Source organism: Frankliniella occidentalis, unplaced genomic scaffold (assembly GCF_000697945.3).
Source record: "Frankliniella occidentalis isolate FOCC.00 unplaced genomic scaffold, Focc_3.1 Scaffold45, whole genome shotgun sequence".
In the NCBI taxonomy this organism is placed as follows: Eukaryota; Metazoa; Arthropoda; class Insecta; order Thysanoptera; family Thripidae; genus Frankliniella; species Frankliniella occidentalis.
The window spans coordinates 1,310,295-1,322,363 of record NW_026267175.1 but is presented as its reverse complement, the minus strand read 5'-3'; the positions used below and the strand labels follow the sequence as shown (position 1 = coordinate 1,322,363).

Below are 12,069 nucleotides of genomic sequence, written 5' to 3'. Positions count from 1 at the left end.
GCGCACGACATCTCGACTCCAGTCGACCTCCAGCGACGCGGCTGCTGCTGGAGTCTCCAGACTGGAGACCGCCAGCAGTGAGAACGTACTCGTCGCGCGCGTACGGTCGTACGGAGGATGGCTTGCCCGGGGGCACCATCGGGCGGGGGCCCTCACCGGAGGAGAGACCTACGGAGAGGGCCGAGGATTGCGGACACAATGACGAACGTATTCCTCGTGACACACATGGAGGAGAGGGGAGCAGCGGGGCCCACCACCTCCTCCGGCAGCCCCGGGGCCCGCGTTCGTTACCCCCGGGACGCTGCTCGCCGGCGTTGTCCGCCCCGGCGGCGACTCCAGTGGCTTCGTCCTATTTTCGCCAACAGAATGGAAAAGGATTGGAATGGAGGGGGGGGGGGCAATGGCAGGGAAGGCTCGGCGACGCTGAGGAGGGAGAAAGGGAAGGGTCCAGCAGCTCCTTGGCAGTGGCCGCGGTGGCACTGGGGCTGCATTGAGCGGACGGCGCCGCGGAGGGAAGGACAGCATCGCGGCCGCAGCCCGCCAGTCGGGTCCTCTCCGACTTCAACGAGTATTACCGCCTGCTCCTTTCGTCTTTCAGGAACGAAATCACCATGGCTTCCATCATCAACGCGACAACCAGCATGCTGTCTGACGGCTACAACTTTTACCTCTGGACCCTGTCGATAGCTGGTGAGTGCAAATGAATCGGGCAGAGCGGCGAGCGGCTGGTGGTGACTGAGGGTGAGGATTGGCGTTAATACTGTGAATCCTAATCTTGGGTGTAAAACACATCACGCCCAGTATGTGAAATGGCATGTGAATTTGGAGTACATGCAGTGTAATGTACATCAAACGCTGTCCTCCCACATCTCAGTGAAATCAAAATAATTGATGCGATTTAGAATCAATATGAACACATCAGAAATCAGAAATGTGTCCCGATATTCTTATCGGCGTGCTATTCCTTTGATGAATAACAATTTCTCTTCGTGAGACCTCTGTGGAGAATTACTATATAAACATTTTCAGACCACGCAAATTTTCGTTAAGGGACTAAAATCGTAAATAGCAAAGAGCATTTGTAAAGCCACTATTTCACTGACACCTCTCAAAGGGCATTCGATAGCACCTTTGTTTTTCCAGGGCAACAGATCCTCTTTTACGAATGATTTAAACTCCTGTGCCTTACCATGCCCGTGCCTCGCCGTTGCAGACAAACGCACCCGCGGCTGGCTCATGGTGGACTCCCCCGTGCCGACGCTCGGCTACACCGTGCTGTACCTCGTCATGGTGCTTGTGGGGCCGCGGCTCATGAGGGACCGTCAGCCGTTCAACCTCAAGAAGTGTATGATCGCCCACAACCTCATGATGACGGCGCTAAACGGTTACATCGCCGTAGAGGTAGGTGCTGGTGTAGGTTGGGCTGCCTACCTCCGAGGCGCCCCGGGCCTTCCCCGTACATGTAAACGAGCGAAAATAATTTACTGTTTTCGTTTTGCCCACATTTCAGTTACTCGTAGCATCGACACGGATGAAATACAGCTACATTTGCCAACCTGTCACCTTCATTAACCACAAAGAGGAGCTGAGGGCAAGTAAACCATGTAATTAACATCGACATATATCTCCCAATGGGGATATCAACTTCATGACTCTTCTGTCCGATAGATAGCGAATGCCGTGTGGTGGTACTACTTCTCCAAACTCCTTGAATTCGGCGACACACTGTTTTTTATTCTAAGGAAAAAGGACAAACAGCTCACTTTCCTCCATGTTTATCACCATTCAACCATGTTCTCGTTTTGGTGGATTGGTATCAAATGGGTACCAAGTGGCTCAAGTAAGTAAAACGCGACGAAAATAATTTGGAATGTGGACTCAGCCAGGAATAGTGTATATTGTGCTATATCAAATAGATTTAAATCGTCACACTATTTCTGGCTGTGTATCAAATGATACTCCACGTGGTCCGATTAGGGCTTCCCCTGTTAAGGAGAAAATAAATAATAGGCTTGTATTGATTCACGTTTTTCAGCTTTCCTCCCAGCAATGGTTAACAGCTTCATCCACGTGTTACTCTATTCCTACTATGGCTTGGCTGCCATGGGGCCGAGAGTAGCCCAGTACCTGTGGTGGAAAAAATATCTTACAATTTTACAATTGGTATGTGTAAAGCCTGCTTTTTTGGATATAAAAAAATTGTCCTCTTACTTTGGAGTCTCAAAAATTGCTTTCAATTCTTTAGATCCAGTTTACGGGCGCGCTTATTTTAGGTGTCAATGCAATCCGCTCTGAGTGCGATTTTCCTATGTGGATGAAGTACACTCTTGTTGTGTACATGGTGTCTTTCATTGTGCTCTTTGGCAATTTCTATGCAAAGGCATACATCAGAAAGGTAAGGGCAGACTCACTCACTGCATTTTATAAAATTTTGGTAAATTCAGTAAGAAATACCAGAAACACAGATTGGCAAAATTGTACCGAAGTGAGGTCATTATCAAAATTTGATCATCTTGAGGGCCTGCTTTGATGTCAAAGTGACTATCACATGATGACATCGAAGCAGACCTTCAAGATGGCAAAGTTTGACATTGCCATTCATCTTGACAAATTTATTTTCAGATTACTGATTGAATTTAATAATTTTTATAATTTTGTCTCTTAGGGAAAACGGACATTTTATGGAGAGCCCAACATGGCTTTGTGCCGGCCATCATATGACCTGGACCAAACAGATAAAAAAGATGAAAATGGTTATCACATGAAAGAACAGTGAGGATGAAATGTCCCATATGAGCCTCAATCAATCATAAGAGAAGTTTGCAGCCATTTCAATTCTGCCTACCACCCAAATGTCTCAATAATACAGGAAGTTATGACACTACTGTGTTAAATGAACTGCACCATTAAGAACTATTACAAATTTTATCAGTTCACTTCTCTCTTCAGACATACATAATTAACTTCTACTCAGCACTTTAAAACAGACTGCCAGTTATAAATACGTATAGGCCACAGGATTACAATGTATGTCTACTCTCAATCAATATTGTTTTTCATTTAGAGAATAGAAATGATTCATGATTCACATATGATAGTGATAGGGCCTGTAATATAGGTCCTACAGAAAATCTGTGATTTCTAATAGGGAAAATTTGATTTTTTTAAAATACTCTGCTCAATGACGTAAATAACTATGCAATTCAGCAAATTAAAACCAACATTGAACATGCCATTTAACCAACAAAACTTCAAAAACTCACAGCCCTTCTCTTTGGAATTCTGTACCCTCCCATTACATGAGTACAATTGCTTAAGGAAAAGGACAGTACAAATCACAGATAAAATTATCAAATTGATTAAGCTGAGTGTATACTTGAATGATCGTGTATACAACACCTCATTTGATTCTTTTGTGCACAAAGAAATTAGAGGCCTAAAATACTGTAGCAGTATCTTATACGACTACTACAACAACTGTTAAACTCGGCAGAGACACTGAAATGATTGTTTGAGACAATAATTTGCCCAAATTGGGCTAATAGAACTATTCTTAATTAAAAACCAAGGCATGAGTCAGAATACTTGTAGATAAGGGAGAAATATTTCTCAAATATAGCTTCCATGAGAGAAAAACAAATAAGATAAGAAAATAAGAGGAAGTATGTTCAATACTTTACATATATCGAAAAAGTAAATGTAAGGCACACGAGCAATAATTACAAAATACTATGTATGTATTTATACCATATACATAAGTGATTAAGTCAAATGGATCAATAAAAAATATTTATACTTAAAATGAGTACTCCTAACTAATTAACCTATCAAATAATGAATCTGCAGTTGACACTGAGCCATGAACAGTTTTTTCATGATCTCTCAGATCAGCAAGTGAAAAGAAGGACAATCGGCACACTGGACATGTTTCAATTATTTCTTCATCAGATGACAAATCTTGATAGACATCATTACTAATTTTCCCTGGCGAAATAACTTCTACCTTGGGAACAGCTGGTTTGAGAGTATCAGTAGTAAAACTCTTCCCAGGAGGTTGTTGTGTTTCTTTCTTATAAGACGGCTCATTTAAAACTTCATTTTTAAAAGCATGTCTATTGGCCTAAAAAAAAAAATCACTTTTGTAAGTAAAACAAAAACTACGATTCATACCATTAAATTACAAGAATGTAACAACTTACATTATCAGGGTCCAAATGGGCATACTGGGGTGGGAATGGCTCAATTTTCACATAGCAATTAGCCATTCTTTCTTCTTCCCTGGGGTAAAGATTGACAATAATATTAGTTCAAGCTACATTAATAATCTCAGTATAGGTAACTTGTTGGCTACAGTTTGTAGACACAGGTTAATTAATTTAGATTGGAAATACTAACTTTATTCGTTCAATTTCCTCTTTCACCCAGTCTTTGTTGTAGGACAGGCTTAGGACAATGAGTGATTCGGGGGTATCTGGGAATGGAATTCTCTCAACCCACATCACCTGTAGAACAGAAACATTAATTAGGACACCTTTCTCCCCCCCTAAAACTCGAATAACTCAAGAAATAATAACAGACCTCATATCCAAGCCTCCTTGACTCATCAACGATTTCCTCCTCCATACAATTGTCAATTTCAACTAATGAAGCTTTTTTATGATTTTTGCTGGTGGTTTTTTTTTTATCTACATTTATTTCGTTTACTAAATCTTCACAAGCATTACTAAAGCCATTGCACCACGGTGTCTCAGGGGTATTCTTAAGTTGGTAAATATATTGCACCTTGTCCATCATTTCCCTCTCAAGTTCCTTGAGAGCGTCGTGAAATTTCAATTTCTTTCCCCATTTTTCCACAATTTGTGGCGAGTTAGGATGATCGTATGGAAAGAGAGCTGACTCACGCAAGTTTGAAGTTTGATGAGTTCCAAAGAAATATATATTGTAGCGTTTCTTCTCTTTCCCTCCGGTGATAACGCTTTCAATCTACAAGGGGGAAAATAGAAGTAAAAAGTAACTTGAATTACATAAGATTGGAGTAAAATAGATTAAGATCACAAAGATTACCTGGTCTATTTTAGCAGGCCATGGAGGATACCCTTTCAGCTTAGCAAAAACGAAGTCACCAACCTCCAGTTTGTGAATCCGGAGTTCTTCTGGAAGGAAAATAATGAAAGATTCATAGAGCTGACAGTTGAATGGTAGGTGCTTGACAATTCAATTCTGCACAGAACTTAGTCAAGTTCTCTTTCAAAAGTTGAAAAACGAAAATTGATTTTGGAGTAGCACAACTTACCAATTCTCTTCTCAGTCTCCATTATGACCTGAAAGAAGAAAACGATGAAGCGGTAAAGAGCTAAAATTGAACAATTGTTAACGACCAACTACACTTCCCAGGCCAAGACAATTGGCATTCCAGCCTCTCATACGAATTGAAGGTAAAAGCAATATCTGTTGCATGCAGTCGCATCTCTGCGCATTGATTGTGTTCGGAAATTTTGGAATTTTGAATTCAGATCACTGAAGACATTGATAATGACAATGTAAGTAGATAATCCAGAGTAATGACTACAACAACCAGAATTGATCAAGGGATACATGTAGAAATTAAGCAGAATGTTGTTGTTTAAGTATCACTACAACAAAGGACTCATAGTGGTTGTTAGTTGTAGTTGGCCAAGAATGAGGAAGAAAAAGTGAAAAAGTGAAGAGCTAACATAATAGTTATAAGAACTGTGAAGGACAGCAGCCTACTGATTATGTAGACGAAGGCATTCCGATTAAAACCACAAATCGACAATTTCATATGAAGTTAAACTAGTACTCAAACAAAACAGAGGTTATGCTACCCGACAACTTTCGCAACCCTTCAAATTGTTAAGAAATGTTTTTATATTAAAGGATAAACTAAATTAAATCAATGTTCGTATGATGAGAGAGTTTGAAACATTCTATGAAACTTGGTTGACGTGCTACAAGTTACTGAAGTCGAACGAACGGATATCAGTGAAAGGTGAAAGCCGGTTGGGATTGCAGGTATATACAAAACTCCCACGATTTGTTTGGAAACAATAACAAACAATAATAACAGTTTCGTATGCAAGAATGGTTATCAGACGCAAAGTTAAATAGTTTGAAGGCCGCTGTTGAACCCATAGGTATAGTTGATGAGCAATATTACCTCCGAACTGTGCACTACGTGCAGCTGCAGTTTGACGCACCCCTTCCCTTTCCTGCGCTGTCTCCGGCCGGGTTCCGGGGTTCGTGGTTGGTGATGTTTCGGGCGGTTCGGGTTGAAGAAGATCGACGGGTTGTTCGGAAACTTAAAATGCCTCTTGTCTGGGTGGATTGGACCTTGTGCTGTTCCAAGTACCAGTTGAGGAACAATTTCATCCATACCCATGTGAATTTGTTTGAATAAAAACTATTAATCACGAAACCACGCGAACCGTTCGTCCCCGGGCAAAAAATTAAGAAGTCGCCGCGTGATTTTTTTGTTGTGGTTGTACATAACTCAGAGGAAAACGTTTGTTCTTAGAATGACATCACTGTGATCTCTTTATCACTTACGAGGACAGGATTTAGACACTTGTCACCTATAAAACCTCGTAAAGTCAGGTGTCTTCGTGAACAACGTTCCTACGTAGAGTAGAATAAATTCAAGCCGTTTCAAAGATACTTTGTTTTCTCCTAGAAATTTTATCTTTAATGGGAATTATTATCAATATATGTTTGTACAAAAACTGAGCATTAAAGAGCATAACTCAAATAACATAATTGCTATGAAAATGTGTACCCCTTTTATTCTCGCAACAAACTAGGGGAAAGCCAAGCCATTGGCAACTTTTTACTACTACGATTTTCAAAAGCTCATAAGCTGAATTACAGATATATGTCAAACTTGTACCTAATAAAGACTGCTATAGTTTCGCCAGTTCACTCGCAAGAGATAGTTGCTAGAAACAGACATTATTTGATATCTCTAAACATCGAATGCTTTAAGGCGTCAATTTTAGGAACTAAAATTTCCCATTTTTCTGCCTTAACTAAACGTAGATACTGGTCGACAACAGCTGTGTTCTGGTTTATTGTTATCACTGTCGTCGAGATATATCTTGGATCACCGTAATTTCATTTGTAGAGATAAAACAGGGGTAAGAAATCAAATTTGTAACTCATATTCTTTAAATATCAAATTTACTTCAGAGAAATAACAAATTGGCCATGAGTGTCCCACAAGTAAGAGCCTTCGGGCACACCCAAGGAACTGAGTGCCGTTCGTAGCTCAACTGTACAGCAGCAGTGTGCGTACCAGGCACCCTCGAGGTATGTTGGTAGAAATCCACTTTCTCCCTTTCAGATCTAGGCGTCAAGTGGGCCCAAATAAAGGAGCCAAGCATTCAGTCCTTGCCGCCTGCAAAATGGTAATTTTCATCTCTCACTGGAAGCCAGGTCAGATCAGTAGGTGTACCTAACAGGGAGCGTCCTCCAAGTACAAGGTAGGCACACTGCTATGCCAGCATTCGAACTGGCGGACGCACTGATGTCACAGTCGACCAGGCAGGGACACTGTTGCTCACAGTCGACCTGGTTCACACACGTTTCTACTTGTCTATGTCTGCAGCCATGCTTTTCCTTGTGTGTACACAGTTGATTGTTCAATTTCTTTAAATTTCTTCGTTTTCAGGATGCTTTTCTTTTTACTTAAGGGAAAAGAGGAGCTGGATGGTTGGCCCGCACTAGAGCCCCAAATTCAGCAACACCTTTCAGATTTTCATCAAAACCCTTGATTGTAGTTTTGCAACGATCAAACCAGTCGGCTACATTTCTATGTTTTGAGAGGTCATATCCTACAACCTGAAATGAACGACCAATTTTGTTCTATCAGCTTTGAAAGGTAGATGAAATGTCAAAGAGGCAGTTTCATTGTTTCTTTTTTTTTTTACCTCAGCATTGCACAGAGTTGCAACATTTGCTATATCTGCCAGTGTAATTTTGTCTCCAACCAACCATGTTTTGTTCGACAGGGAAGTATCCAGTATATCAATCGCATCCACTACGCCTTTCTTTACATCATCAGGAACCGATGATGCTGTTCCGTAAATGAAGGGGACCTGCAAATTTTTTTGAAAAAACAATTATTCCAAAATCGTATTTTGGTTTGCAACCCACCTTCATAAGGTATTCATATCAATATTGTACAATTAGTGGTCACTATACTTACACAAAGTGCTCTGATTCGCTGGAAAAGAACAACAGCATCAAAGTACAATTGTTGGTCTACTGAAGCCCGTAGTTTTAAATCAAGCGGGTACAAGCCTGACTCTCGTCCATATTTTCCCACAAGATACGTTGAAATAGCATGACTGGTTATTGAGGAAAAGGGAAGAAAACCATACAATAAGTTAAAGTGAGACCACAAAAAAAGAAAAAAAATCCTGCTCAGATATATTTGTTACCTTTCCCACAAGTGAAATCCATCATCGGTTATTGTTGGTACAGAGTGTTGAGGGTTGATCTGTAAAAAGTGAAATGGGGTAATTAACAATTTGTGTGCGTGTGTGTGTGCTAGAGCATGCAGTGTTACAACTACAAAGACAATGTCTTTCACATGTGTATGTAATAAACGCAGATGTTCACAGAATGTGACTGGGCACTCACCTTCAAAAATTCTGGTTCATACTGCTCCTTCTTCAAAAGGTTCACGAGCTTTATGTTCACGTTAAGGCCAAGCATCCTGGCCGTCATGAGAGCAAATCGACAAGGTGCAGACGGGGGGAAATGGTAGAGCACAATAGAAGCCATGGTTGAATCAGGGAAACTGCGCGCGATTCCGTCCGGCTGTTGAGGTGTTGGACCTTCGATAAGACTGCAGTCAGCTGACTGTGATGCTTCCAAGCCACTCTCTCCTCGAGTAGCGACTGGACTGTCGAGGAGGGGAGATCCGGGCCACGGCGCGCCGCCCGCCGGCCTTCAAGGTCCATGACCCCCCTCTTTTCCGTCTCTTCGTATTCCCTGCAGCGATACCCCGCGGCACAGGTGCCGTTAGGCGGCGTCAGCGTGGCAACGTGGCGGAGGTGGCAAATGCGCGCGCTTTGGGCGCGCCGGCGCAGTTGTGGCGCGGGGAATTTGAACAGAGAGTTACCGCCGCTAGCTCAGCTCGTCGTCCGCAGAGATGCTTCACTGCTTAAAACTTCAATTCGTAACCGAGTGTTGCTCGACTGTCACTGCCACCGGGCACCGCCTCGGGAAGGGAGGCGAAGGTGGGAAAGACTTCCCTGCGCTAGAGAGAAGCGCCGCGGGTCGTTGCTTGCTTCTAGTTTAGGGGGTCCTCCTGAGACCCACCGCCTTAGAAACCCATGCAAAATATAAGGGGATAAAAACGTTCCCGACAGCTCAGGACCCCTTGCACCCCTCTAACTAAACGCAAGCGTTTGGCTTTTTGGCTTGGGGCGAGCGGGAGTGGCCTCCTGACTTGTCGTGTGAATAAGCTCCCCCTTCCCACAGACAGTTAAAAATAGTCAGTCGATCTGTCCCGCGGTGACTTGCCCAGTTTCTCATGACTCGTTTCGTCTCCATGCCCACGGAAAGAACGGGGAGAAGAGAGCCGAGCGACACGAAATGAAGCTGTTCCGGCGTTTTGGCGTTCTCGAGTCTGACAGGACTCTTCGCTGAGGGGTGGAAACGGCGCGCGGGAATTCCCCAATTCCCCAACCAGAAAGCGAGGAAACGCCGGTGGCCAAGCTCGACGTGGTCAACCTGTCCGACGAGCAGCACCCGGCCGAGGCAAAACCATGTCGACCGACCACGGTCCTGATCAACGGCCTCCGCCTAAAGGACACGGATGCGACGCGAAGAAGGGGCCCACTTGGTGAGTGTACTGTATACCGTGGTACTCGCCTACTGGCGGGGTTGCCTACCCTGTCGTGCACCGGCCGGGGTGCGCACCTGCTATCGCGGGGTTGCCTACCTAGGAGTCTCCTCTCCTCGCAGGGACGGCGAGGAGGTGTGCCGGGCCGGCGAGTGGTCCTTCACGCGCCGCCCGCTGCTGCACGTGAGCCACACGTGGGTGCTGGAGCGGCGCGCGCTGCTTGGCTGCGATTGGACGCTGCTCACCTCGCGCCGGTTCGGCTCGCGCCAGGACGACGACGTCACGTGGACCGTCAGCCTCGAGGTGGACAACAGCGGCTGCACCTCCGAGTCGCCGCTCCGCGCGGCGGACTCGGTAAGGGTAGGCAGGCGCGCGCGCGCACGCCTGTGCGCCGGTACAGTATGGCCAGTGGCTTGGCTCCCTGCAGGCCGTCCCTGCACAGCTTCGCAATGAGAAAAGAGACGCAGTGATTCTGTTAAACAGCAGGCATCATGTCCAACAGGCCCGGGTGTGCGTGGCGTTCGGAACGGCGGTGCTGCACAAGCGCGTGTTCCTGAGGGCGGCGCTGCGCGCGCAGGAGGAGGCCGTCCGGGCGGACGAGTCGGCGGCCGCCCTGGAGGTGCTGCGCGCGGCGAGGGACTACTGCGCCAACACGGCCGGGAGGTTCGTCGTCGTGCTCCTTGCGTGTGCCCACGGGCTGGACGCTGTGCACTCAATCAATAATAAGCGCTCCACCACAGGGACGGCATGACGCGGCTGGACCCCAACAGGCGCGAGTGCATCGGCACCCTCTACCTGGCCGAGTACGACACGACACCCGTCACCGTGAGGGTCGACATCGCCTACTTCTCTGACGTGGAGGTGGGGCGGGCGGCGGCGCACTTGGCGTTCGTGTGAGCAACGAGCGGTACTTGTCACGACAACGTGGTGCTGCAGGAGGCGCGACCCGGCCCTGCGGCCGAGTCGCTGTGCGTCCCGCCGTGCTCCCTGTCCGCGGACATGGAGGCCCTGCTCACGGAGGGTAGGCTGGCGGACGCGGTCCTGGTGGCCGACGGCCGGGAGTGGCGTGTGCACAAGGCCATCCTGGTGGCGCGGAGCCCCGTGTTCGCCGCCATGTTCGAGCACGACATGGCCGAAAGCAAGAGCAGCCGGGTGACCATCGGGGACGTGAGCGCGGATGTCCTGGACCAGGTGCTCAGGTGAGGATTGAGCGGGTGTTAGGGTGGTGCGGCAGGGAGACCACGAGCGCGCAACCTGATGCTCCGCTCTTGCAGGTACATGTACACCGGCAAGGTGGACCACATCCGCGTGCTCGGCGTGGACCTGCTGGCGGTGGCTGACCGGTACGCCCTGCCCCGCCTCAAGGCCCTGTGCGAGGAGGAGCTCGCGAGGAGCGTGTCCCACGACAACGCCCTGGACGTGCTCCTGACGGCCGACCTGCACTCTGCGAAGGAGCTTCGCTGCGCGGCGCTCCAGTGCGTTTGCTCCAACATCCACAAGGTGCTGGGCTCTGACGCCTGGAAGGAGTTGGTCCGACTGAGGCCGCATCTGCTGCACCAGGTGCTTGCCATGTGCGTCAACTATCCTATTCCCGACTGATGTCCTCTTGAAGCAGTACGTAGGTACCGGTATCGAAGGTGTTTTCTAGATCATTAAATTATTCACATGAGAAAAAACTTGACACATCTCATTTCATACTCAAAAAATTTATTGAGTGAGGGATGATTACCCATTTTAAATTGACTTGCATGTACAAAATATGTGCACGATTGAATAAAAGCCTTAGAAGCAAAATGTATATGATTTTTCGATTCCTTAGTTTAATTATTTTAATGGTGTAAAGCTGTTTAAAAACAATATCATCTAATTAACATAGGATAGAAACTGGTGTGGTAACAAGATGTATGGTGAAATACGTTGTATATTGCTAAAATACGTTGTATATTGCTAAAATATGTCTTTAAAAATGTCAAGTTAGGGTACCCATACCCTGCTCCTCTTAAAACAGTCCATAGGTATTACATTAATTGTATCAGGCTGTATAAATATCCTAACAGTCCTCAATACTACTGACAAAGATATAACTAGATGGAATAAGTTCTTGAGAGTAAAGGAGAAATTGATTAACACTATAGCATATTTTCCTCTGATGATTTAACATAGTACCCATTCACACCAGGACACAATATGTTATCATTTGA

At 45.6% G+C, this 12,069-nt stretch overlaps 4 protein-coding genes across 8 annotated transcripts; 2 read left to right on the top strand and 2 right to left on the bottom strand.

Annotated features, from left to right (window-relative positions):
• The first annotated feature begins 408 nt into the window (after positions 1 to 408).
• LOC113208305 (elongation of very long chain fatty acids protein 4-like) lies at positions 409 to 3,802 on the top strand. The gene is made up of 7 exons (XM_026425257.2): positions 409 to 690; positions 1,214 to 1,401; positions 1,511 to 1,591; positions 1,669 to 1,840; positions 2,036 to 2,163; positions 2,246 to 2,395; positions 2,666 to 3,802. Exons 1-7 carry the CDS (start codon positions 612 to 614, stop codon positions 2,774 to 2,776), a joined length of 909 nt encoding a protein of 302 aa, XP_026281042.1. The 5' UTR covers positions 409 to 611; the 3' UTR covers positions 2,777 to 3,802.
• Positions 2,467 to 6,655, bottom strand: LOC113208302 (uncharacterized). Of its 5 annotated transcripts, none has more exons than XM_052267024.1 (7): positions 6,179 to 6,655; positions 5,294 to 5,321; positions 5,065 to 5,150; positions 4,579 to 4,983; positions 4,396 to 4,502; positions 4,200 to 4,278; positions 2,467 to 4,120 (listed from the first exon to the last, which is right to left on the bottom strand). In XM_052267024.1, exons 1-7 carry the CDS (start codon positions 6,398 to 6,400, stop codon positions 3,812 to 3,814), a joined length of 1,236 nt encoding a protein of 411 aa, XP_052122984.1. In that variant the 5' UTR covers positions 6,401 to 6,655; the 3' UTR covers positions 2,467 to 3,811. The 5 variants fall into 5 exon arrangements, with proteins under 5 accessions (XP_052122984.1, XP_026281032.1, XP_026281036.1 ...); XM_026425247.2 differs by having other exon boundaries at positions 2,907 to 4,120; positions 5,065 to 5,153; positions 6,179 to 6,648; XM_026425251.2 differs by lacking the exon at positions 6,179 to 6,655 and adding an exon at positions 6,087 to 6,167 and having other exon boundaries at positions 2,907 to 4,120; positions 5,065 to 5,153.
• A 522-nt stretch (positions 6,656 to 7,177) lies between these two features.
• Positions 7,178 to 8,937, bottom strand: LOC113208306 (glutathione S-transferase 1-1). The gene is made up of 5 exons (XM_026425258.2): positions 8,659 to 8,937; positions 8,457 to 8,515; positions 8,222 to 8,363; positions 7,944 to 8,111; positions 7,178 to 7,854 (listed from the first exon to the last, which is right to left on the bottom strand). Exons 1-5 carry the CDS (start codon positions 8,800 to 8,802, stop codon positions 7,702 to 7,704), a joined length of 666 nt encoding a protein of 221 aa, XP_026281043.1. The 5' UTR covers positions 8,803 to 8,937; the 3' UTR covers positions 7,178 to 7,701.
• A 281-nt stretch (positions 8,938 to 9,218) lies between these two features.
• Positions 9,219 to 12,069, top strand: LOC113208304 (speckle-type POZ protein B-like). The gene is made up of 6 exons (XM_026425256.2): positions 9,219 to 9,868; positions 9,991 to 10,222; positions 10,371 to 10,531; positions 10,609 to 10,729; positions 10,805 to 11,067; positions 11,143 to 12,069. Exons 1-6 carry the CDS (start codon positions 9,792 to 9,794, stop codon positions 11,465 to 11,467), a joined length of 1,179 nt encoding a protein of 392 aa, XP_026281041.2. The 5' UTR covers positions 9,219 to 9,791; the 3' UTR covers positions 11,468 to 12,069.

What these genes read in the sequence shown, in the direction of transcription:
- LOC113208305 (XM_026425257.2), top strand. Translation starts at nt 612, where the DNA reads ATGGCTTCCATCATCAACGCGACAACCAGCATGCTGTCTGACGGCTAC. An exon ending in ACGGTTACATCGCCGTAGAG is followed by an intron (nt 1,402 to 1,510) that starts GTAGGTGCTGGT and finishes CCCACATTTCAG; the next exon opens with TTACTCGTAGCATCGACACG. An exon ending in ACCACAAAGAGGAGCTGAGG is followed by an intron (nt 1,592 to 1,668) that starts GCAAGTAAACCA and finishes TCTGTCCGATAG; the next exon opens with ATAGCGAATGCCGTGTGGTG.
- LOC113208302 (XM_026425247.2), bottom strand. Translation starts at nt 6,400, where the DNA reads ATGGGTATGGATGAAATTGTTCCTCAACTGGTACTTGGAACAGCACAA. An exon ending in ACGTAGTGCACAGTTCGGAG is followed by an intron (nt 5,322 to 6,178) that starts GTAATATTGCTC and finishes TTCTTCTTTCAG; the next exon opens with GTCATAATGGAGACTGAGAA. An exon ending in GGCCTGCTAAAATAGACCAG is followed by an intron (nt 4,984 to 5,064) that starts GTAATCTTTGTG and finishes TCCCCCTTGTAG; the next exon opens with ATTGAAAGCGTTATCACCGG.
- LOC113208306 (XM_026425258.2), bottom strand. Translation starts at nt 8,802, where the DNA reads ATGGCTTCTATTGTGCTCTACCATTTCCCCCCGTCTGCACCTTGTCGA. An exon ending in GGATTTCACTTGTGGGAAAG is followed by an intron (nt 8,364 to 8,456) that starts GTAACAAATATA and finishes CTCAATAACCAG; the next exon opens with TCATGCTATTTCAACGTATC. An exon ending in AGCGAATCAGAGCACTTTGT is followed by an intron (nt 8,112 to 8,221) that starts GTAAGTATAGTG and finishes AAAAATTTGCAG; the next exon opens with GTCCCCTTCATTTACGGAAC.
- LOC113208304 (XM_026425256.2), top strand. Translation starts at nt 9,792, where the DNA reads ATGTCGACCGACCACGGTCCTGATCAACGGCCTCCGCCTAAAGGACAC. An exon ending in CGCTCCGCGCGGCGGACTCG is followed by an intron (nt 10,223 to 10,370) that starts GTAAGGGTAGGC and finishes CATGTCCAACAG; the next exon opens with GCCCGGGTGTGCGTGGCGTT. An exon ending in TGCGCCAACACGGCCGGGAG is followed by an intron (nt 10,532 to 10,608) that starts GTTCGTCGTCGT and finishes GCTCCACCACAG; the next exon opens with GGACGGCATGACGCGGCTGG.